This window comes from Gorilla gorilla, chromosome 19, assembly GCF_029281585.2.
Source record: "Gorilla gorilla gorilla isolate KB3781 chromosome 19, NHGRI_mGorGor1-v2.1_pri, whole genome shotgun sequence".
In the NCBI taxonomy this organism is placed as follows: domain Eukaryota; kingdom Metazoa; phylum Chordata; class Mammalia; order Primates; family Hominidae; genus Gorilla; species Gorilla gorilla.
This window is the reverse complement of record NC_073243.2, coordinates 19,184,937-19,209,624: the sequence shown is the minus strand read 5'-3', so window position 1 is coordinate 19,209,624 and position 24,688 is coordinate 19,184,937. Positions and strand designations below refer to the sequence as shown.

General features: G+C 44.4%; 1 protein-coding gene across 4 annotated transcripts in view; it reads left to right on the top strand.

The window, feature by feature from the left end:
• The window catches only part of ZZEF1 (zinc finger ZZ-type and EF-hand domain containing 1), a 140,348-nt gene that overhangs the window by 46,420 nt on the left and 69,240 nt on the right, over positions 1-24,688 (top strand). For all 4 annotated transcript variants that reach the window (XM_019013515.4, XM_063700523.1, XM_055367177.2 and 1 more), the window contains 15 exons: positions 1,051-1,142; positions 1,774-1,922; positions 6,957-7,068; positions 8,094-8,309; positions 9,456-9,556; positions 10,336-10,505; positions 11,248-11,381; positions 16,093-16,163; positions 17,110-17,224; positions 20,540-20,699; positions 21,597-21,718; positions 21,827-21,949; positions 22,850-23,016; positions 23,101-23,182; positions 23,928-24,129. In XM_019013515.4, coding sequence (XP_018869060.2) covers positions 1,051-1,142; positions 1,774-1,922; positions 6,957-7,068; positions 8,094-8,309; positions 9,456-9,556; positions 10,336-10,505; positions 11,248-11,381; positions 16,093-16,163; positions 17,110-17,224; positions 20,540-20,699; positions 21,597-21,718; positions 21,827-21,949; positions 22,850-23,016; positions 23,101-23,182; positions 23,928-24,129 — 2,016 coding nt within the window. The remainder of the gene's footprint in view (positions 1-1,050; positions 1,143-1,773; positions 1,923-6,956; positions 7,069-8,093; positions 8,310-9,455; positions 9,557-10,335; positions 10,506-11,247; positions 11,382-16,092; positions 16,164-17,109; positions 17,225-20,539; positions 20,700-21,596; positions 21,719-21,826; positions 21,950-22,849; positions 23,017-23,100; positions 23,183-23,927; positions 24,130-24,688) is intronic.

Below are 24,688 nucleotides of genomic sequence, written 5' to 3'. Positions count from 1 at the left end.
CTAAGGAGAATTCATAAAATACATGTAGACTAACAAGAATGCTAAAATTAATTTACAAATAGATAGAATATTGATCAGTATCCATAAGGAATAATCAACAACATTTCCACAGAACACAGTGTTTAGTTCTGTGGACAAGAATCATGTGCATCACTACCAGTGTTCTACAACTTAGAGAACTGTAAAATAGCTTAGAGACCATAAAAGGCAGAGACGACCGAAAGGATATGTTGGCTAGGAACCCAGTGATTCTTTTTTTTTTTTTTTTTTTTTCCATTTCAAAGCCTTTCATAAACTTTCCTGACAAAGTGTTGTAGAAGCTAACTAATCACTTTCTCAGCCACTAAGCCAGTAGGCTTTATCAGCCCAGGCAGCCATCAGCCATGGTTGTAGGTGTGGCTCAGGAAGATGATTGATTGTCCAGTCTTTTGTCGCTTTGGCTTAAATGTTTTATAAACATTTCTTTTCTTTTTCTTTTTTTTTTTTTTTTGTTTTTTTTGAGACGGAGTTTCACTCTGTTGCCCAGGCTGGAGTGCAGTGGCGCAGTCTCCAAGCTCCGCCTCCCGGGTTCACGCCATTCTCCTGTCTCAGCCTCCCGAGTAGGTGAGACTACAGGCGCCCGCCACCACACCCGGATAATTTTTTGTATTTTTAGTAGAGACGGGGTTTCACCGTGTTAGCCAGGATGGTCTCCATCTCCTGATCTCGTGATCCACCCGCCTCGGCCTCCCAAAGTGCTGGGATTACAGACCTGAGCCACCGTGCCTGGCCTAAACATTTATTTTCTTATTGTTACCTCAGAGCAGGGCTGCCTGTGAGGTGGAGGGGATTGTGCCCTGAGAAAGTTGAACCTGGTCAGTTCTCTGCTTACCTGGGGCTTTATCATCGGGGTTGCCTCTGTCCAAAGAGGACATTTTTCTCTAATTTTCATGAAGATATCAGACCAATTATCCCCCATGACTCAAAGGATATGGTTTGTTTTTGTTGATCTTAGTTCTTAGGGCTGTAAAAATGGGTTAGTTCCCTAACTTGAGTTTTTCCTTTTTTCAGGTTTTCTTACGGAGACTGGAAAAACCAGAGCCAGCACTATTTTTTCTACCGGAACTGAATCTGCCTTCCAAGTTACACAGATAAGAATTATGGTAATTCTCGTGCTACCTTCTTTAAGCAATGTTACTACTTTTGTTTTTAATTTTTGTGGGTACATAGTAGGTATATATATTTGTGGGGTACATGAGGTGTTTTGATACAGGCATGCAATGTGAAATAATCATACGGAGAATGAGGATGAGCTATTCATCCCCTCAGGCATTTAGTCTTTGTGTTATAAACAATCCATTACACTGTTGTAGTTACTTTTCCATGTACAATTAGGTTATTATTGAATATTACCTTTTATTACATTTCAGAAGTACACGTCATTGGTGTTTTGGTTTTTTTTTTTTTAAAGTCAGACCTATGGCTGACCATGTCATTGGTTATTCATTGAACATTTAATGATTATTTACTCTGTCTCAGGCCTGTAGCAGAGGGCAGGGACACGAAGATGGATAGACTGTAAAGTCTTTGAAATGGTGAGAATATAAGGATTGAGAAAGTTAAGGAACATTTCTTGGGAAACAGCTTTCTTATTTTTTCAGGGCTTAATATATTTGAAATATTGTTCATTGGTCTCGTTTTGTTTTAACCTGTTTGAATTTAACCATGCTGGAAACAAAACGGCCACAGAACTTTTGCCCCTTTGATAGACTTCATCCTAATCTCTGTTTCCAGGTTCGACGTGGTGGCATTGGTGCCCAGTGTGGGTTGGTGTTTGCCTATAACTCATCGTCAGATAAATTTTGTGCAGAAGAACACTTCAAAAGGTTTGAAAAATATGACAAATGGAAGCTTCAGGAGCTCAGGCAATTTGTAAAAAGCAGGTAAGAAGGTAAAAAAATCTTTGTAGAACAAAGATCTACAGAACAAAAATCTTTGTAGTTAATAAGAATGTATTCATGCTCATTGGTGAACTGTGCTTGCTTGTCTTTATAGAAAAGGCGCCACTAATCCGTCTCAGTGGCCATAAGCCTTCATTGCTTTCTAGTAGCATATCTGAAGATGTGTATGTTAATTTGTTCATAGCATGTTACTCAGTCCCTTTTGTGGCCAGGGGCACACATCTTCACAATGGCTGGGTAATGATCTATCTATGCCTGAATTGTGGACAGCCTGCAGTCTTTAGCCATTGCCCCAATCCCCCCTCTCCCATTCCTGCTTTTAACACAAATATTTATTAAGTACCTACTGTGTGCCAGGCCTGATGCTAGGTGCTGAAGATACCGTAATGAGGAAATTGGCACAGTTCTTGCTTTATATAGCTTACTGTTTAGCTCAGAAGACAGGTAAGAAAACTTGCAGTATCAACAGTGTTATGAATGTGCTGTAGGGGAGAAAGGGCACTGTGGGGACACAGGGCAGAGCGGCCCTCCTGATCAGAGACATCTTTCTGGAGCAAGTGTTGTTATGCTGTTTATGAAGGATGAGTTGGAGTTGATCGGCCACTGGGAGGAGAATGTCCTAAGCAGAGAGGGCAGCTTCATGGGCCCAGAGGTGAAGCATGGCACATTGAAGGAACGGGCAGGTCCGGCATTGCTGAGGGATACTCGGAGGGAGGGTGATGAGAGATGCAGCTGGAGAGCTGGGAAGGGGCAGGGCATTCAGGGCTTTGTCTCTGTTTCTGTATCCTTAAAGCATCATGTGAGGGGAAATGGCGGGGGAATGTGTTGAGGCATTTCCAGAAAAGCAGGGGGCTCAAATGCGTGTTGTAGAAGCACTGCTCAGGATCATGTTGTGTGTAGTATGGACTGGAGGAGAGCAAGTCTGGAGGCAGCTGGGCTGGGAGGAGGTTGTCATTTATTGCCTAGGAAGCCAGTGGGTGACTCCTACTAGAGAAACAGCAGCAGCAGCAGCAGTGGAGAGACGTGGACCAAGAGACCACTAGGAGGGAGAAGCGACAGGACCTGGTGATTGACTGAATGTGGAGCAGGAGAGGGAAAAAAGCCTCATCGGCAGTGAATCCTGGCTTTTGGCTTGAGCAGGTGGGGAAATTGGTAGTGCCTTTCTTACTCTGGGGAAAAACAGGTTTGTGGGGAAGATGATGAGCTCAGATTTTGTTCTGTTGAATTTGAAGTTCTGAGAAACCTTTGAGGTGTTCGGTAGCCAATGGATAAACAGGTCAGGAGCCAGGAAGAGAAGTTTGTGCTGAAGGTACAGATATGAGAGGCATCTAAACGATAATTTAAAATGTAGAAATAGGCCAAGTGTGGTGGCTCATGCATGTAATCCCAGCATTTTGATAGGCCAAGGTAGGTGGATTTTGAGCCCAGGGGATTGAGACCAGCCTGAGCAACATAGTGAGACGCCCATCTCTAAAAAAAAAAAAAAAACATAAAAATTAGCTGGGCATGGTATCACGTGCCTGTAGTCCCAGCTACTTGGAAGACAGGCGGGAGGATCCCTTGAGCCCCGGAGGTTGAGGCTGCAGTGAACTATCTTCACGCCACTGCACTCCTGCCTGGGTGACAGAGTGAGATCCTGCCTCAAAAATAAATAAATAAATAAAATGTAGAAATGGAAGAGATCATTCTGCAAGAGTGTGTGAACTGGGAAGAGAAGAGAACTTAGGTCAACATGAGACACACCAGGCTTTAAGGGGCAACAAGGAAAACTCAGCCAGACAAGCAGCAGGAAAGCCAGGGCCTCATGAAGGAAAGCTGTGTGCCATGAAGCCAAGGGAAAATAATGTTTGAGGGAATGGGCGATGGTGTCAGATGTTACCCAGAAGTCAGAAGGTAAAGTCTAAAAGTGGATCTGTCGGATGTAGCCACTGGTGCCCCCTTGGAGAAGGTTACCTCCCCTATTGCTACTAGTGAGTTAAAATTCAAGAAGCTAAGACAAGAAAAAAAAAAAAAAAAAACTCAAGGAGCTGAAACCCTGAACTTGCCTGCATTATTTCGTGGGTAGTGGATTGCTGGTGTTAATAGAAGCCTTTCAGTACCATCCACTGCAGTACTCCTTGAGCTTCAGTGTGCATACACATCAGCCAGGGAATTTGTGAAAATGCACATTCTGATTCAAGAGCTTTGGGTGGGGTCTGAGACTGATTTCTAACAGGCTCTCGGGAGATTCTGATGCTACCTGTCTGTGGACCATACTTGAAATTGTAAGGATCTAGAATAATTCGAATAATTCGCTCTTCTTGCTGCAATTCCTTTAGCAGCATTCCTGGCAAAGGTTCGATCAGCCTCTCTACAATACCATTGATGGAAAACTCACCACGTATCAGGCACTTCAGTAATCAGAATTTGTTCAGTTGAAATCCACATTTGTAATGTCTCTTCACTGGTCTTCGTTTCAGCCCTCTAATGAATTTGAACAAATGTCTTTCACTCCTAAAATCTCCCTTCCGTTACACGTGTATGCCTTTTTAAACACTGCTTTTCTTTTTAAGTAATAGCTAGAGATGACACTGGGTTTTAGGCAGCTATGTCCTACTCTTGGGACAAATTAAAATGGGTCATTTCCCCTAAACCTGCTGTTAAACAAGGTCTTTTACATCTTATACAGGATGATTTTTTTTTTAACCTAAATACAGGCCTATTCACCACTCCCTTAATGATTTTAGCTCCTGATTCCAGCCTGAATGACTCTTAAATCGTGATTTTGTTGGCCTACATATTCACCAGTCCCTCTCCAGTTTGGAAATCAAAATATTAATGTGCATGCATTTTCTTTTTGCCTTTTTTTTTTTTGGTCATGTCCTCCTGGTCAGGCGTTTGTCAGTCAGCATGCTCCAGGGTCAGCAGTTGGTGCTGTGCCTACGTCAGAGGACTAGGATTCATCTGTCTTCCATCGTGCCTACTATGTAGTGGAGTGTAGGGAACAAGATTGCTTCTCTCTGTTCTCTGATACCCTGCCAGCTTTCTGTATCTCGAAGATTTCCTTGACAACTCCCAAAGAGTAGATTAAAAAATCTTTAAGCTTATGATATTGGTGAAACTCATTGACATGGTTTTGGCTTAAGAGAATACCGTTTACCATTAGGGTTAACTGTGTCATGAAAGGTTTATGCCAAGAAAGACTTAGGTTAAGAAGGGACATTTTGCCGGGCACGGTGGCTCACACCTGTAATCCTAGCACTTTGGAAGGCCGAGGTGGGTGGATCACTTGAGGTCAGGACTTGAGGTCAGAAACCAGCCTGGCCAAGATGGTGAAACCCCGTCTATACTAAAAATACAAAAAAATTAGCCAGGTGTGGTGGCAGGCACCTGTAATCCCAGCTGCTTGGGAAGCTGAGGCAGGAGAATCTTTTGAACCTGGGAGGTGGAGGTTGCAGTGAGCCAAGATTGTGCCACTGCACTGCAGCCTGGGCGACAGAGCAAGACTCCATCTCAAAAAAAAAAAAAAAAAAAAAAAAAAAAAGGGACATGTTTTCTCTCTGTTACAGAACCTACTCGGGATTGTCTTCTTGCCATAATTCCCTCTTTTTGGTAGTGGTAGTTTTACCCATATAAAATACTAATGTGTCGCCAGCTTGGTGGCTATATCACAGACTGAATAGTGTAAAGTTTTAGGAATGTTACTTGAAAAAACTGCTCTTTTTCTCCTTCTTATTTATTTATATTATTTTTATTATTATTATTTTTTTTTTGAGGTGGAGTTTCGCTCTTGTTGCCCAGGCTGGAGTGCAGTGGCACGATCTTGGCTCACCGCAACCTCCGCCTCCCGGGTTCAAGCGATTCCCCTGCCTGAGCCTCCTGAGTAGCTGGGATTACAGGCATGCACCACCACGCCTGGCTAATTTTGTATTTTTAGTAGAGACAGAGTTTCTTAATGTTGGTCAGGCTGGTCTGGAATTTCTGACCTCAGGTGCTCTGCCTGCCTCAGCCTCCCAAAGTGCTAGGATTACAGGTGTGAGCCACCGTGCCCGGCCTTATTTTTATATTTTTTTGAGATGGAGCCTTGCTCTGTCACCCAGGCTGGAGTGCAATGGCGTGATCTCAGTTCACTGCAACCTCCACCTCTTGGGTTCAAGTGATTCCACTGCCTCAGCCTCCTGAGTAGCTGAGATTACAGGTGTGCATCACCACGCCTGGCTAATTTTTTGTATGTTTAGTAGAGACAGGGTTCACCATGTTTACCAGGCTGGTCTCAAACTCCTGACCTCAAGTGATCCATCCGCCTCAACCTCCTAAAGTGCTGACAGGTGTGAGCCATCGTGCCCAGCACATCTTAGTTACTTAATTCCTGAAAAGGGAGTAGCATTTAAGTGTTCAGCTTTTAAAAAGAAGTGGCATACATTCTCTTAAAAAGAAGAGAAGACATCTCTTCAGCCTCAAGGCTGGAATGTTTTTCTGAAAGAACTTCTTAAGAAACAGACAAGAATACTGAGGCCTACGAAGGCTGGGGTTTTTGTTTTTTTGGACCTCCAGGATCTGAAAGCCCTCAGATGTTTACCCATCAGCTATTGCAAGTGGCCCAAACCTCAGGATGGTCATAAACATATTAGCCAGACCTAGGGAAAGAAAACCAAGCCTGCCTCTTTTCTGGCACCTTCCAGAAGCACATGCCAGCTGTTGCATTGGACCTTATTCCTGGGTCATCCACAATGCCCGACTTTCTGTCTCATTCTTCAGATGATCCAATTAGAGAAGCAAACTTTCTCCTTAGTTCCCAGATTATATTTGGGGCTGATGTAGTTCCCAGTTCATAGAGAAGGAGACTGAGCAATGGAAAGGCAATGCTACCAACTGTCTCATGTGCTCACAGGGTACCAGGTACCATAGTCAGCTCTCGATTGTTCACTGACAGGCTACGGATACAAGTTACATGCCACTTAGATGATACCTTATTTGTTAGACCCTTGAGAAGTTTCAAAATAAGAAAATGTTTTGTGAATACTCTTGTCTTTACAGGATTGGTTGCTCGTCTGATGACCTTGGAGAGGATGATCCTATCGGCTGGTTTGAACTGGAAGAAGAATGGGATGAAGCAGATGTGAAGCTGCAACAGTGCAGAGTTGCCAAAGTAAGCATTAGTGAGTCGTTTGCCCACTCCTCTCCTTTTATTCTGTGTTTTTTGAGTAGTGATTGTGTATCAGCCCTGTGCCAATGCTGCAACCCCAGAGGCGAATCTACCTTCAGGGAGTTCATACTCTGTGGGAGAGACAGATGTGTAAGACAGTGTGATACGAGCTATGATAAAAGGAGAGACAGAGGGCTGTTGGCAACCAGGGGAAAAATATTTAACTCGAAAGCTTCTCAGGAAAGGTGGTGTGATGCCAGATGTTGAAGATTAAGTTATCATCTTTAGCCAGGCTACAATGTGTGGAGGAGGGCATCTCAGGCTGAGAGAATAGTGAGAACACAGACATCAACTCAAGAGAGATGTGTTTCCATAGAAAGGACCAATCATTATTTGGCTGCTTAATTTTTTGCTAAACCTTGGATGTAAATCTCAGGCTTAAATAAGGAATTAGGAACTCTCTTAAGGGCACGTAATAGTAGGTGCTCGGTAAATATTTACGCAGTTGAGTAGTGTATTCTGAAAGGCCCTTAACAAAGATCTCTCACCATAAGAAGCAGGTAGTTTGCATGAATGTTGGGTTTGGAAAATGGCCCTAGATTTGAGTAGACAGGACTGTTTTCCTGGGTTTCTAGCTTAGGGGTTGCATATATCATTTGGGGGCTTTGAGGTGGAGGGCATTGACTGTTTTCGTCTTATATCTGATTTCTGTTTCAAAATGACTGCCACAGAGCAAATGTACTTTTCTTCATCCTCTATTCCGGTTTTTGCCTCCAAGAGGGAGTAATGATGCAATTTTCCTTACTGTAATCTACCCAAACCTGACTTTATTCAACATTTGTATTGTCTTTTTTTTCTCTGTACTGTAAATGCTGGACTTATATTTTGTGTCCCTAGTGCTGAGCATAATGTTTCCTAATAAATTACGAAAATCGTAGGAAGACCTTCCCGGAAAGACCTTTTTCCCTCTTTCATCAATATTCAGGGATTCTGAGTTCTTCTATTGAAATCTCTCTTGTCCTGTCCAGTATTTGATGGTGAAGTTCCTCTGCACCCGTCAGGAGTCAGCAGAGCGCTTGGGAGTGCAAGGCTTGACCATCAGTGGGTACCTCCGGCCTGCAAGAGCAGAAGCAGAACAGAGCGTCACCTGTGCGCACTGCAGAAAGGACACAGAGGAGAGTGTCTGTGGGGCCACGCTGCTCCTCAGGACCCTTCAGTTTATCCAGCAGCTCGCCCATGACCTGGTAGGGCTTCCTCAGTTGTTAGACGGCATTCCTTTAGGAAAAGTGAATGACAGTATTCAGAGAAATGAACACCAACTGATAAAACCTGGCCCTGCGGAAGCCAATAGGACGGGCATTGTACTGCTGCAGGGACATGAAAAGCTGAGGAAAGTGAGCTGTTGGGCATTCATGGCATGAGTCAGGGAAGTGGCCTGTGAGTCAGTGAGTGGCCTGTGGCCATCATTGTGGCTTCTCCCGGAGTAGACCTACAGACACATCTTCAAGAGCCCTGGCCGTGGCTGCCATGGGGAAACAAACAGAACAGAGTTCATGGGATTTGCATCTTCTTTAAGTCCTAGAAGAATTATAACTGAAGTCTAGGTGAATTATCATTATTTACTGAAAATACGAAAATAATGGCAGGATTTCGAATCAAAAATGATTTTTTGATTTCTAACTTTTTTGATACTGAGTCTTACAGTCAGTAATATAACACAGTGACAACTCACTTAAAGGAAGATTCTTACAGCCATCACCATAGCCTCGGGAGTTCAGTGGATGGAGCCCTCACATGTGTAGTGTATAGCAGTGTCCACTCTTGATCCCCATTCTGCTTCAGGGCACATTCAGAGGCTGGTGACTCAGTTCATATAAGGTTTGTTTGGTCTTCGTTATTCAGACCTCCTATCACAGTAGAAAAGAGCAAATAAGAAGGAGAAGCCTGGAAATAACAGGCATGCTTACGGAAGGACTGATAACCTTTCAGTCCATGCACGGGGAAGGCGTCAGTATATTGTTGTACAGTCCTGGACAGTGATCATCCAGGAAAGACTGGCTTATGTGCTGGGTTAGGAAGTCAGGAGCGTTCATGTATGTGTATGTGTGTGTGTGTGTGTGTGTGTGTGTGTGTGTGTGTGGTGTGTATATATCTATATACACTTACATACATACATACGTACATATAACACACATATATTTTAGAAAGTTTCAAACCAAAAATAGTTGTTGGCAAACCTTTTTGTAGTTAAGAGTAAGCATCAGTAAGATGAAAGTCTCTCTCATGTAGAGCCATCTCATCCCTTTACAATTAGAAGTAAATGAGGCATTACAGTATTTCTCTAAATGCAGTTTTCAGTTTTATTTATTCTGATCTTTATAATTTTTTAGGTGCAGCAGAAGGAAAGTGGCTTAAAATATAAATCTTTTCTGGACTTCGCGGGTCTTGATTTGCAGATCTTCTGGAATTTTTACAGTAAATTAAAGCGAAAGTAGGTCAGAATTTGTTATAAGGTGATAATCACATAAACTGAAAACACTGAGTTTTACTATTCTAAGTGGATTTTTTTTCCTAATTTTTTTTTTACTTCCTACCAGTGTTTATGGTTCGATTTAAAATATATGGTTATTATTGAAAATAACACCTCAGATTTCTATAAAATATTTAGGCAGTAGTAAGCAGGTCAAGCATTACAGTACTGTCCTCATTTTACAGATGAAAAAGTAGGATCAGAAATGAACTTCCTGCCTGGGCGCGGTGGCTCACGCCTGTAATCCCAGCACTTTGGGAGGCCGAGGCGGGTGGATCACAAGGTCAGGAGTTCGAGACCAGCCTGGCCAATATGGTGAAACCCCGTCTCTACTAAAAATACAAAAATTAGCTGGGTGTGGTGGTGGGCACCTGTAATCCCAGCTACTTGGGAGGCTGAGGCGGAAGAATTGCTTGAACCTGGGAGGCTGAGATGCAGTGAGCTGAGATCACGCCACTGCACTCCAGCCTGGGAGACAGAGTGAGACTCGGTCTCAAAACAACAACAACAAAAAGAAATGAACTTCCTTCCCCACAGTGGGCAGAGTCAGATGGGATCTGTTTCCAGACATTTAGTAGTGTTCTTTCTGGTCCACCCTTCTTCCTCTCAGTTGGCATCGGTTGGCATTATTTTCATCGAGCCTGATGCCTAGAGGAAAGTCCTTTGTAGACAGCTATATGGCTTTGGAGAGTAAATGCAACTTGCCCTTTTGCTCTCTGATGTTTTTTGTCTTTCTGTAGCCCGAGGGAAGAATGCATCTCTGCCCAAACCCTGCTTCTGCAGCTCCTCCAGAGCTGCTTCTCTGTGCTGCAGGGAGATGTACTGGCTGCTTCTGAGGAGGAAAAGGCTCCAATCCAAAGCCCTAAAGGAGTAGAGGCTGCCAAGGAGCTGTACACACACTTGTGTGATGGTAGGGATTTGGGTTTTCTCTTTAATACAACCCTGTGTAGGTAGCCTGGAGGGCCTCTTGCTATAGAGAAGAGGGGTGTCCTACGATGATGCGAGCCAGAAAGGGATTGCCGCTGTGGGAATCCCCCAGAAAGGGATTGCCGCTGTGGGGATCCCCCAGAAAGGGATTGCCGCTGTGGGGATCCCCCAGAAAGGGATTGCCGCTGTGGGGATCCCCCAGAAAGGGATTGCCGCTGTGGGGATCCCCCAGAAAGGGATTGCCGCTGTGGGAAACGAGTGTTTCCTCTGATGCTCTTTTGAGTTACTAGTTTGAGTTCAGGATTTATTCCTTCCTCAGCTGACTTCTCCTCCTCCTGGTTTCAGATCTATAGCTGTGTTATGCTGAGAGTCATTACTGTCGTACTGTTGAGCCTTAACTTCAACTAAGTCACTGAGATGAGGCTGATAGATTGAGGGGGAGTGAAACACGTGGCCTTCTGAAGTTTTATTTAAGGCTTTGCCAAGTTGTGTCTCAAAAGGACAGGGAAGTAATGACATAAAAACTGATACATATGGTCTTTGTTTTAGTTAAATGAAAGCAAATAAAAAATAATTTTTTATACTGCCTGGCCTGTACAGAAATACTTCTTCACTCTGGTATTAAGTACAAAATGGAGAGTAGTGAATTTATAGGCTAGTTATAGCAGATGTATAAGCGAATAGATGGAATATATGAAAGCTGATGCCATTGTTCATTTTATCAGTGGTGGACAAGGTGGATGGAGACTCTGTGCCCATGGAGATACTAAAACAAGAAGTCAGGAATACCCTTCTCAATGGGGCTGCCATCTTCTTTCCTAATCGACAGACCCGACGGAACCATCTCTTCACCATGATGGTAATTATTACTAAAAGTCTGGATTCAATGTCTGAAGTCTGTGAGGATGAAATTTGCTAGGCTTTGTTATCTCTGAATATATTGTCTGTTGCAACGTCCCAGATGTGTATTAATATTATATGCAGAGCTTTGTGTGGGACAGATGTCGAAGGATATGGCACTCCACTCAGAGTGGGATGACACGTATTCCCAATCTGTGTTTCATGATCTGATGTCTCACAAAGTGACAGTGTGGTCTCCTTCATCTCTGTGACTTGCCTACAACCATCCTTTCTTTTCAACATTTTACGTTTGTATTATAGGCAAATTCAGAACAAATACCAAAGCTAACTAAATAGTATAGTGAATGCCCCTGTCCCCCAAATGTACCTGTCACCTAGCTTCAACAGTCATAAACTCACGCTAATCTTGTTTTACCTACAGTGTACCTCACCCCCCTTTCCTCCTTTCCCCACTGACCATTATTATTTCGAGGTAACTTCCTGACATTTGATTCATAAATATTTCAGTATATATCTGTAAAACTAATAGCACCAAGTTTTGTTTGTTTGTTTGTTTTTAGATAGGTTCTTGTTCTGTTGCCCAGGCTGGAGTGCAGTGGTGCAATCACAACTCACTGTGTTCTCTATCTCCCAGGCTCAAGCAATCCTCCCACCTTAGCCTCCCAAATAGCTGGGACTACTGGTGCATGCCACCACGCCTGGCTAATTTTTGTATTTTTTGTAGAGATGAGTTTTGCCATATTGCCCAGGCTGGTCTCGAAGCCCAAGGCTCAAGCGATCAGCCCACCTCAGCCTCCCAAAGTGCTGGGATTACAGGCGTGAGCCACTCGCCAGGCCAGTATCACCCAGTTTTATTCCTTAAATGGTTCTTGTCACTCTCCTAGACCACTTCTTCGTGTTCCTCAGACATTAGTACTTGGGGTGAAAAATGCTTTTAGTATCTATAAGCACTGTGTTACCAAATGGAATATTCTATACAAAGATCCAGGTTTTTATTTCTGAAGGAAGTATTTCTATATGAAAATGAGTATGATACATGAAAAAATGTAAAACAAAACAAAACTTTTTCTCTCTAGGCCATATCAAAAACACCTAGGTAGAGGAACTTCACAGGTTCCTGTGTTACAATGATGGTAAAACACAGGGAAGTGTAATTATACCAAGGGGACAAATTAGAGAAATGTGTACAAGACAGCAAAATTATAGGCCACTCTTACTTATGAACATAGTTAGAAGAACCCTAATGAAATATTAATTAACCAGTGCAACAACATATAAACAAAATTATGGCCAAGTTGGATTTATGCTGGAAATCCAGTGGTGGTTCAGCAGTAGAAAATATGTAAATGGAATCAGAGAAGAAAAAAAAACATATCAATAAATGCAGAAAATATTTTTTTTTTTGAATTGGTAAACAACTTTTATTATTTTCTTTTTTTTTTTTTTTTTTATTTTTTATTGATCATTCTTGGGTGTTTCTCGCAGAGGGGGATTTGGCAGGGTCACAGGACAATAGTGGAGGGAAGGTCAGCAGATAAACAAGTGAACAAAGTTCTCTGGTTTTCCTAGGCAGAGGACCCTGGGGCCTTCCGCAGTGTTTGTGTTCCTGGGTACTTGAGATTAGGGAGTGGTGATGACTCTTAACGAGCATGCTGCCTTCAAGCCTCTGTTTAACAAAGCACATCTTGCACCACCCTTAATCCATTCAACCCTGAGTGGATACAGCACATGTTTCAGAGAGCACAGGGTTGGGGGTAAGGTCACAGATCAACAGGATCCCAAGGCAGAAGAATTTTTCTTAGTACAGAACAAAATGAAAAGTCTCCCATGTCTACCTCTTTCCACACAGACACGGCAACCATCCGATTTCTCAATCTTTTCCCCACCTTTCCCCCCTTTCTATTCCACAAAACCGCCATTGTCATCATGGCCTGTTCTCAATGAGCTGTTGGGTACACCTCCCAGACGGGGTGGTGGCCGGGCAGAGGGGCTCCTCACTTCCCAGTAGGGGCGGCCAGGCAGAGGCGCCCCTCACCTCCCGGACAGGGCGGCTGGCCGGGCGGGGGGCTGATCCCCCCACCTCCCTCCCGGACGGGGCGGCTGGCCGGGCGGGGGGCTGACCCCCCCACCTCCCTCCCGGACGAGGTGGCTGCCGGGCAGAGACGCTCCTCACTTCCCAGACGGGGGTGGCTGCTGGGCGGAGGGGCTCCTCACTTCTCAGACGGGGCGGTTGCCAGGCAGAGGGTCTCCTCACTTCTCAGACGGGGCGGCGGGGCAGAGACGCTCCTCACATCCCGGACGGGGCGGCAGGGCAGAGGTGCTCCCCTCATCTCAGACGATGGGCGGCCGGGCAGAGACGCTCCTCACTTCCCAGATGTGATGGCGGCCGGGAAGAGGCGCTCTTCACTTCCTAGATGGGATGGTGGGCGGGCAGAGACGCTCCTCACTTTCCAGACTGGGCAGCCCGGCAGAGGGGCTCCTCACATCCCAGACGATGGGTGGCCAAGCTGAGATGCTCCTCACTTCCCAGACGGGGTGGCGGCCGGGCAGAGGCTGCAATCTCGGCACTTTGGGAGGCCAAGGCAGGCGGCTGGGAGGTGGTTGTAGCGAGCCGAGATCACGCCACTGCACTCCAGCATGGGCGCCACTGAGCACTGAGTTAACGAGACTCCATCTGCAATCCCGGCACCTCGGGAGGCCGAGGCTGGCAGATCACTCGCGGTTAGGAGCTGGAGACCAGCCCGGCCGACACAGCGAAACCCCGTCTCCACCAAAAAGATACGAAAACCAGTCAGGCGTGGCGGCAGGAGAATCAGGCAGGGAGGTTGCAGTGAGCTGAGATGGCAGCAGTACCGTCCAGCTTCGGCTCGGCATCAGAGGGAGACCGTGGGGAGAGGGAGAGGGAGAGGAGAAAATATTTTAATAAGATTGAATTCTGATGATTAAAACAATGAAACAATATGTTTTCATAGCAAACTCAAAATAGAAAGAAACTCCTTTAATCTGGTAAAGGGCATGTATCGAAAACCCACAATAAGCAGTGTATTTGATGGATCACTAGAAGCATTCCTTTCAAAATGCGGAATAAGACAAGGATGCTTACTGTCGTTGCTTCTCTTTGATGTTGCATTGGAGGGCCTAGCTAGTGCTGTAGGACAAAGGAAAGAAGTGTTAAAAATAATAGAAAGAATAAAACAAATATTTATTTGTTTTGATATGATTATAGATTACTTTTTATTGTCTGTGTAGTCAAGCAACTAATAGAATTATTTAAAAGAATTTGACAAAGGAAACTAGATACAGCGTTTTAAAAAGGCGTTTCTAATGCAGCAGCCAATGAGCAGACATAAGAAAAGTGGTCTGTGGGATGCACAAAGGCCTATAGAAATAAGGGAGGGAAGCCGGGCGTGGTGGCACATGCCTGTAGTCCCAGCTACTCGGGAGGTCGAAGCAGGAGAATTGCTTGAACCCGAGAGGCAGAGGTTGTGGTGAGCGGAGATCACGCCACTGCACTTCACCCTGGGCAACAGAGCGAGATTCCGTCTCAAAAAAAAAAAAAGGGAACAAAAGAAGCATAAAATGTGGTCCCTGATGACAAAGGGCAGCAGCAGCAGTCTAATTGGGGACACCTGCCACAAGGAAAAACTTATTCCATATGCAAGAGGAGAATCACGTTGAGGCTAAGTGATTGAGGAAGGTTTCAGAGAAGAGGAAGGATATTTGATTGTGTAATCCCAGCTATATATAAAATTTGCATATCAGCTTGAGGAATCACTTCTCACATTGTGAGTTACATAACCTTTGACAGCATCAGCTGACCTGACCCATTGGACTGTGGGTGGGTCTCTATCCTACTTGTTTGGTGCAAGTATTTACCAGGTAGCTGAGCAAATGATTAATTTCCTAGCATGTGTCCTACACAGAAAATAGAAACAGGACGTATGACTTTTTGAATGACATTGGTGTCTTCTCATGCTGAGAAGTTAAATAGCACTGCCAACCTTCTATATAGTGCTGAGCGATTCTCTCTCCATCAGGTGCCTCCTCAGTATCTTCGGATACCATACCCTTAAGAGCTGTGATTGCTCTTGAGATGGCATGTCCAATGGCAAAAAGTATATTATCAGCTGGGTGCGGTGGCTCACGCCTGTAATCCCAGCACTTTGGGAGGCAGAGGTGGGTGGATCACCTGAGGTCAGGAGTTCAAGAGCAGCCTGGCCAACATGGTGAAACCCCGTCTCTACTAAAAATACAAAAATTAGCCAGGCGTGGTAGTGGGCTTCTGTAATCCTAGATGCTTGGGAGGCTGAGGCAGGAGAATTGCTTGAACGCGGAAGGCAGAAGTTGTAGTGAGCTGAGATCACACCATTGCACTGCAGCCTGGGCAACAAGAGCAAAATTCCGTCTCAAAAAAAAAAAAAAAAAAAAAAAAAGTGTATCTCTTTTCGAGGTCATTTCCTTAAGCAGGAAACTTGAACCTCCTGTTGACTTCGGCAGTGAACCAAGTGCACCTACCACCTTGTGTTTAGATGGTTGGTTCTGCTCCATCTTAGCACTTGAGCGGGTTTTAGTGGGGTGCTGTGAGGTAGTCTGCTGGCCTGGCATTCCTCATACTTGGGAACAGTGGGGTGGTGATGTTTCATTGCTGCTCTAGGTCTCTGGAATGTCATGGACTAGATTTTCTGAATATACAATTTCTGGTTTTCTAGAAGAATGTCACCGAGCAGGAGCACAAGCAGTCCCTGCAGCTCACTTTCCGTTCACTGTGCACGTATTTTAGGTAAGCTGATTGTTCTTTTTAATTGTCGGATAACTCAAATCTTTGCAAAGTTGTTTTCTTGAGCTTGCCCTTCCTTTCATGTGCCTTCGAAGTAGTACTTCCTTCCACTCAGTTAGAAAGCCGAGTTTCTGTGGGTGACCCAAATAGTAGTAAAATAATAATCTTGTTGACAGCCCAATCCAGTTCCCATCCATTTTAAGACAATTCCAGATTGAGCCCGTTGAGGGTCTTTTTGAATACTTCAGTTTCCAAGTAATGTTTAACAACAAAAACTGAAGCCAAAGGAATGTAGGGTCCTGTATTCGTGTCACGTTAAAACCAGCTACAGAAGCCCAGAATGATAGTTTGTAGAAGGAAGTGTGCTGGGAGGGGAGGGCTTCGAGATTTTTGCCTGTTTCAACTACCAGAGAAGCTAAATGGGCCTGTAGGCTTCATTACTAGAGGTATTGACTCTTGAAGGAGGAAGGGAACTAATATCCTTAGCGACTGCCTGCAAGTCAGACTATACCTGGTATGGATGCCAGACTTAGAGGGCTGTCTGTTTAAAATGTGCTCAGAATCAAGTAGCAAGGATGCTGAAAGGGCCTGGGGCCGTCCTGTGAAAACATTTGAAGACACAAGGAACGTTTAGCCAGGACTTTCAAGCTAGCAGTCGTGAGATGAGGTGTATTTCATATTGGTGGCCAAGGTGATTTATTCATCAGCCTTCTACCTCAGGGTCTCTTCCAGGACTGGAGGATTTGTGAGTCTGTGCTAATGGAAGCACATGTGGACAGACAGCGGCACAGCCCCAGCTGGTTCCACGGCCTGTATTCCTGACCCAAACTCCTCCCATCCCATGGAAATGACACAGAAACCTTTCTGCACTCTGTTTTGGAATCTTTTAAAATAGTATAAAAATCTTTCTCCTGAAGCCAGGGGTCGTGACTAATTTGTATCCTTTCAGTGACAAGGATCCAGGCGGCCTTCTTCTTTTACCTGAGAAGAACGACCTGGCCAAGATGAACATCAGTGAAGTCCTGGTGGTCATGGACACTCTCGTCTCTGTTGCTGCTCGAGAGGTATCCAGTGGCTGCCTCCCTGTTTTCTTTGTCTCATGCTTGTGGGGGCACGTGATGTGGCAGTCTCTTGTGCCCCCCTTTGCCTCTTTGCAGTATGAGTGTACTTTGTTGTGGTTTTTGTTGTTGTTGTTGTTTTGAGATAGGGTCTTGCTCTGTCACCCGGGCTGGGGTGCAGTGGCACAATCACAGCTCACTGCAGCTTCCCCATCCCAGGCCCAAGCAGTCCTCCCACCTCAGTCTCCCAAGTAGCTGGGACACAGGCACACGCCACCACGCCCAGCTAATTTTTAAATTATTTGTAGAGATGGAGTCTCTCTATGTTGCCCAGGCTGGTCTTGAACTCCTGGAATCAAGAAGTCCTCCCACTTTGGCCTCCCAAAGTGTTGGGATTATGGGTGTGAGCCGCTGTGCCTGGCATGAATGTACTTTGTTACTTGACCCTTACAAATGATCACAAAGTTTTCCCATCCAGCCCTTGCAAACGAGTGAGGGCATGTTACGGTTCTTGGTAGTCAGCAAACGATAAAAACGCAGAAGTGCTCAATAATAGTTCCTGTGGAAAAAGAGAAATGGATTTGTATCAAGTCCCCTTGTAGTGGTTGTCAGTGAGCCCAACACACAGATATGTGTTAGTGGTGTGAATTTTCAGGAAAACTACTTGGACTTTGAAAAAGAAATTCAGGACCGGTCACAGTGGCTCATGCCTGTAATCCCAGCACTTTGGGAGGCCAAGGCAGGCGGATCACCTGAGGTCGGGAGTTCAAGACCAGCCTGACTAACATGGAGAAATACAAAAATACAAAATTAGCTGAGCTAATTTAATTTTTAATTAAAAATTAGTTCCGTTTCTACTAAAAATATAAAATTAGCTGGGCGTGGTGGCACATGCCTGTAATCCCAGCTACTTGGGAGGCTGAGGCAGGAGAATCGCTTGAACCTGGGAGGCGGAGGTTGTAGTGAGCCAAGATCGCACCATAGCACTCCAGCCTGGGCAATAAGAGCGAAACTCTGTCTCAAAAAAAAAAAAAAAAAAAATTCAGATTTCTTAGCAATTTCGTGGACTAATCAAATCTGAAAGTGTATTGTCTTTTTTCTGTGTTAATGATTTTTTTAATTTGCCTTTTTTTAAAATATAAGGGATTTTCTTTCTTAAAATGTAGTTTATGCTCCAAGTGGATCAGTCACTTGGGATATTTGACAGAAAAAAGATTTCTAGATCCCACCCTGAGCTACTGATTCAAGATCTCTAGGGATAGGGCTTAAAAACCTGCATTTTTCTAAGCACCCCTTGAGATTCTAAAGTGATAGCACCCCTGTACTAGGAGACCAAGAACTATCTCTTTGGGCTAAATATGGGAACCAGAGAGTTGGAGGAGATTTTGTGGTAGACTAGTCCAAACCACATCTTTGAGGTATCTAATGATGTGGACTTGAAGGTAACTTTTCTTTTGTGGCTGATAACTTATCTTATATCTTTTGACTGAACTTAGTGTCTTTAAATCTCTTACATTTTTGTGAGTGCCTTACTGTTTTGAGTTGCTGTTAGAGCCATGATTTCATTCATTCCCAGCTGCCTGGCATAGGCCATCAGCAGGTGTCTCCCCCAATTCACTGATGGGGACCTCAGAGCACCTGTAGGGTGCCTAGGTTATCATTTGCCAAGGTTGCTCTTAGGCTGACCACTGTTTAGATCTAGTATTAATTTAGATCTAGGGTAACGTTGACTTTATAAGCCTCAACTTTGTTTTTAATAAAAAAACTATGCTCTATTTTTTGCTGTCACATTAATTTTCTCTTACTTTCTGCTTTCTGGCTTATTTCCAGACTCTTCTGCCCATCTCTGAGTCTTCCTTAAAAAACTCACTTCAGTCTACGGCTCATCAGTATGTGTTCTCGGCCCCAGTTAGCCATGGCTCATTCGAATCTCCATCCTTATTTCTGCATTTCCCATACCTTCCCTTTCTTCTGGAGCTCATCTACATTCTACCTGTTTCTCAGATCCCTGAAGCCTGAACTGAGTTCTCCCCCTCACCAGTCTTTCTTCTGTTGTTACGTCATCAGTGCCATTGGGCAGAAAACTTCAGCGTTCTCACCTGGTTCTCATAGGCGTCGATTCTGCCCCGCACGTGAGGAGTGGGTAGGTGCTAGAGCCAGGACTGAAACTGGGGCTGTTTGACTCAGAGCCTTGTCCTCTTTCTACTAGGTAAGATAGGCCAGATTTATTTTAAGATGTACGTGGAGAAATGAGATAGCATTTTGCCCAAGAGAATTTCGCATAATTGTATATACCATTTGGAGATCAGATGTGTGTCTTTTCTTCTCTTTCACTTACCTGTGGTACAAAAGAAGTTACAGATGTCATTAAACCTCCTTGCTAGAGATGCAGCTATTAATGTGTTTCCCTGAATCGTCTTTCAGTAAAAGACATTTATGGTTATACTAAAGAGTTAGGGTTCAATCAGGAAAAAAAATTAAAGGTGATCAGAAATGTACCTGGTCTGAAATTTTTCTCAGGAATCTATCAAATTCAACAAATATTCACTGAATGCCTGCTGTGTGTTAGGCCCTGTGCTAGGAACAGGGGATACAGTGATTTTAAAAAAGCACAGTCTTGAGGAGCAAATATGTCATCAGGTAGTTGCAACAATGCGGCAAGTGTCTCTTTTAAGGACTAGACATTCCCAGTATCTTTGAGTCCATTTCCCTCCATCCACATGCCTTTTCATGGCTCACTCTCTTCCTGCCTTGCCAGGCGTAACCATCATCCCGAAGCTTGTGTTCACCGTTTCCTTGTTCTTCTTTCTACTTACTCCTACACAGCACATCTGTATTGCCTGGGTTGTACCTGTAATGGATTATATAGTGTACAATCTTCCGTATCTGGAGGTCAGATAACCCTTCAAAGAAACTTCTGAGAACAAAGGTGATGGTTAGAGAGCCATGGAGGCATGAATAATGATTTTTTTAAGGTGGGAGAGGTTTGATTAAAGGCTTGAGGGAAGGAGCCAGAGAAAGGACATTTTAAGATGTAAGAGAAAGAAGAGATACCCAGTGGGGTAAGGTTCCTGAGGTGGTAGAAGGAGATGTCATGTGGAATAAAAACCTTTGTAAAGGTTCCGAAAAGCTGGAGGGAAAGGGGAGTTTTCGTAATACCATCTTTCTTGGTGACTGCTGGGTTGAAAGCTGTTTCATGACTGTTTTCCATGGCTATAGTTTGTCTTTGCTGGTGACAGCTGCTGCTTTAGAGGATGCCCTTGGCTATGCTCTGTGAATGGCCTTGTCACGAACACTTTCTGTTTGTCTCCTCCCTTGTAGTGCGAGCTGTTAATGCTCAGTGGGGCCCCAGGGGAGGTGGGCTCTGTGCTCTTCTCCCTGTTCTGGTCCGTCCAAGGCAGCCTGCTATCCTGGTGCTACCTGCAGCTGAAGAGCACGGACTCTGGAGCCAAAGATCTTGCCGTGGACCTTATTGAAAAATGTGAGTTTCAATATAAAATCCATGAAAACAGATGGCGTTTGGGTTTTGACTCTGAGTGTTCTCTTCTTTAGTAACTCATGCAATGAGTGTGCATATGGCTTTCTTCATTACGATTCAGATTCTTGGACTGGTTTGGTCTAATTAAAATAGAATTCAACAGCATGTCTTTTTGTCTAGAGTTTACTCTCTGAGTGTGGTGGTATGCCTAAGTATTTTTATTGTAGAATTAGATCATTTCACAGCCTAAATATTGCTTTTGCAATCATATAGCACTCTTACATGATGTCTCGCTCTTCAGGAGAGCCTATCCCTGTTTTAATCAAGTCATCTAAAAATGAAAGTCTTGAATTTTTAAAATCTAAGGTGTATGAGCATTGTGACCGTTGCTGATTACTGAGAATAATTAGATTCATGTTCTGTAAACTCACAGAAAATTATATGAAACCCAACGGGTGCTGACAAATTATACGTGGAAAATGTAGTTCCATCAAACTTGGTCCCAGCAGCTGTGACGAAAACGCTTATATTGGGTCCTGCCACCTAGAGCTTGGCCTGTTAGATTGGTACACCTAATGCACGGGCTCATTGTAAACAGAAGGAAAAGGAGAGGCTGACAGCTGGGTTAGTCAGGCATGGAATTTCACTTCTACAAGTGCTCCTCCACTTCATCAAAAGACAAAAAAAAAAAAATCCCTTTAAAAGTGAATCTTGTACTGAAATTCGCACTGCTTCTTCCTCCAGGAGGAATGCATTAGGACAGCACTTGCTGGCCTTGTGGTCTTCGCTGTGGAACCCCCTCTGCAGCTTCTGGAGTCTCTTTATTCTTGTCTGTGGTGATAACTAAGCATGCGACATTTCTACTGTATAATATATTAATTATTTTCTTTTTTTCGGTAGATGTGGGGCAGTTTCTGGCAAGCATGAGAGCGATTTTGGAATCCCTTTTGTCACAGTATGGTGGAAAAACCATCGTAGAAAGATTATGTAATTCAGTGTTTTCAATGGCAGCTCGCCAACTGGTAAGAAAAACTAGCAGCTATTTGTAAAGAACCGGAAGGGGGTTGGGGATCTGCATCCCCAGGCCCAGCCCAAGGTGGACGCTGAGTGCTTTATCCATCTTCCATTAGGTTATCTTCCTGCTGGACTTCTGCACTTTAGACATCCCACACTGCGTGCTCTTGAGAGAGTTCAGCGTCCTCACAGAACTCCTGAAGAAGCTCTGCAGTGGCCCCGAAGGAGGACTGAGGAAGGTAACTCGAGTCGGCACTTGAGCCGCCCCGTGTTCTCTCTCAGGAGTGATGGGACACACTTAGTGAAGTGGACCACGGACTGCAGATAGGCACAGCTGAGCAGCCTCTAGAAGGCTCCCTTGATTTTATCAGCGGGCTTGCCAACAAAGGTGAATGTCAGTCCAAGTTGATGTGGCCTGGTCAGCATTAGAAAGGAGACGCAGAAAAAGCTGTAGAGATGAATCTCATCATTTTATAGTTGATGAAGTTATATAAAAACCATGTAAGTGAATGACAAAATTGAAGTCTAGAAGAGAAAATGTATGTTGAAAGGCAAATTAGAAGGTTTTGTCTTTAGAAGAAATTTCTCCCTTACTTAATTATACATACATAACGTTTAATCACTGTCTTGTGTGAGTTTCTTCTTGTGTGTCTTTTGTGTGCCACAGAGCACAACTCTGTGGCAGTAGAAAAGGCATTTATATTTAATAGGTAAAAAACCAAAGGCCCCCCTCCCCTCTCCAGCTCAAAAGAAAAGGGTAGGAGAAGAAGGGAGAGTAGATCCAGATTTGCCAGTGTCCCAGGTAGGAATGTGAGGTCTTTAAACTCCTCATTCAGTACTTTTTCCGCTGGGAATTCACACTGGTAATGATTTGTAAGTAGTTCTGTCATAGCGAAAAGGTACAAGCTGGTCATGGAGTTTTTGTGTGTAATAAAAGCACGTCTCCTCGGCTGCATGGTGGATGTGTGTTGATCTGTGTGAAGATGGGAATGTCAGGTTTGTCTTCGAGCCCGCCTGCTGGTTTGTGCAGGGCTGTCAAGGCCATCTGCCTGGAGCACTGATAGAGAAACAGTCTGCTGCATGTGGCTAGGTGTCGAGTGATAGAACCTTTCTTTCCCCTGGCTCATTTCTTATCATAGCTGGATGTTGAGACCTGGCAACAGGAACAGCCTGTGGTGTTACATACGTGGACTAAGGAATCTGCCCACAACTATGAAAATAATTGCCATGAGGTATCCGTCTTTGTTAGCCCAGGGGCAACCTATTTTGAAGTGGAATTCGATGACAGGTGTGAAACTGAAAAAAGGTAAGACTTCTATATTCTTTCAGCCCCAAGCGCTAATAGGTCAGCAATGAGAGAAGGAAGCTAATAGAGGTTATGCCTTCACAGGTATGATTATCTGGAATTTACCGACGCTAGAGGTCGGAAAACACGCTATGACACAAAAGTTGGCACTGATAAATGGCCCAAGGTGAGTGATAGTCCCAGAAAGAGGTACCTACTTCTGCACCAATGCTTTTCCTTTTGTCAGCCTTCAGGGGGCAGTAGAGGTAAGGTCTTTGAAGAGAGGCATTTATGTTACACGTTTCTGAAAGGAAGGATTTATATCAGAGTTTGACCAGCTATAGTCTGTCACCTGTTTTGTAAACAAATTTTTTTGGAACACAGCCATGCCTGTTTATCATTTATAGCTGCTTTGGCACTGCAGTGGCAGAGTTGAGTAGTTGCAGCAGACAGCGTTGTCTAGAGTAAATGAAGAGCCTTCATCCTTAGGAAGAAGGGCTGGTGGGTCTAGGAGGATGGCCCAGGCCGTGTGATGGAAGCCAAGAGTCTGCCTCACAGTTAGAGCTGCTTGAGCTCTTGGGCTGGAGGTTTAGTACTGCCTCAGACTGTTGACCTTCTCTCCATGGTCAGTGGTCTTGGCAGGAGCAGAGGCATGGAAATGTGACCACTGGCTGAGTAGGTAGTGGACAGATGGTCACCCCAGGTGTAGAAAGCTGAGCAGCAGTATTCTGCCAACTCTCCTGCTTCATGGGGTGTGGCTGTGAATGGTCTGTTTCTGTCACCCCTTTGTACATTTCTCCGTTAGTCATTTTGGACATGTGGAAATAGAGATCAATTTTAAACTGAGATGTTTCTCGTCATGAAGAGCATGCTGATTTCTGAAGCACTCCTCCTCTAATCTGTCTGACCACATGATTTCTGTTTGTCTCTAGAAAGTGACCTTCAAGGCCGGTCCTCGGTTGCAGTTCCTCTTTCACTCTGACAGCAGTCACAACGAATGGGGCTACAAATTCACTGTCACTGCCTGTGGGCTGCCTGATGTTGCCGTGTCTTGGGGGCTGGATTTACAGCTCCTCGTCTCCCGGCTGATGGGACGCCTGGCTTCCCAGTGCATGGCGCTCAAGTCTGTGCGCCGTAAGTGCACCTCCCTGTGCTTTCCCTTCTTACAACCACGGTGAAGTGCAAGATGCGCGCTTGCCCTCTTGTAGGTCATCTCCACGTAATGGCAGGGGGTTAATAATACGCCCTTTCAGTTTCCTTTAAACCGAAAGAAAGTGTCCACTCAACACCATTGTCACGAAGCTTTTTGCCTTAGACTTTGGAACATAGCACGAAGGCTGCCATGGGTTCTCTGTCTATGGAGGATAACAGCTTTTTTTTGGCAACATTGTCATTTTTTTGCAAGTAGGTGTAGGTATAGTCCAACCAAAAGGCAGGAGTATAGAATAAGTTGATTGCATATCCTTTAAATATGTGAATATTTATGTAAATATATGTAGATATGTGACTATGGATTTTCTTTTAAAGTGATTCATTCAGGGCTGAGCAAGGTGGCTGATGCTGGTAATCCCAGCACTTTAGGAGGCCAAGGTGGGAGGATTTCTTGAGCCCAGGAGTTCGAAACCAGCCTGGGCAGCATAGTGAGATCCCTATCTTTACCAAAAAAATGTAAAAATTAGCCAGGTGTGGTGGC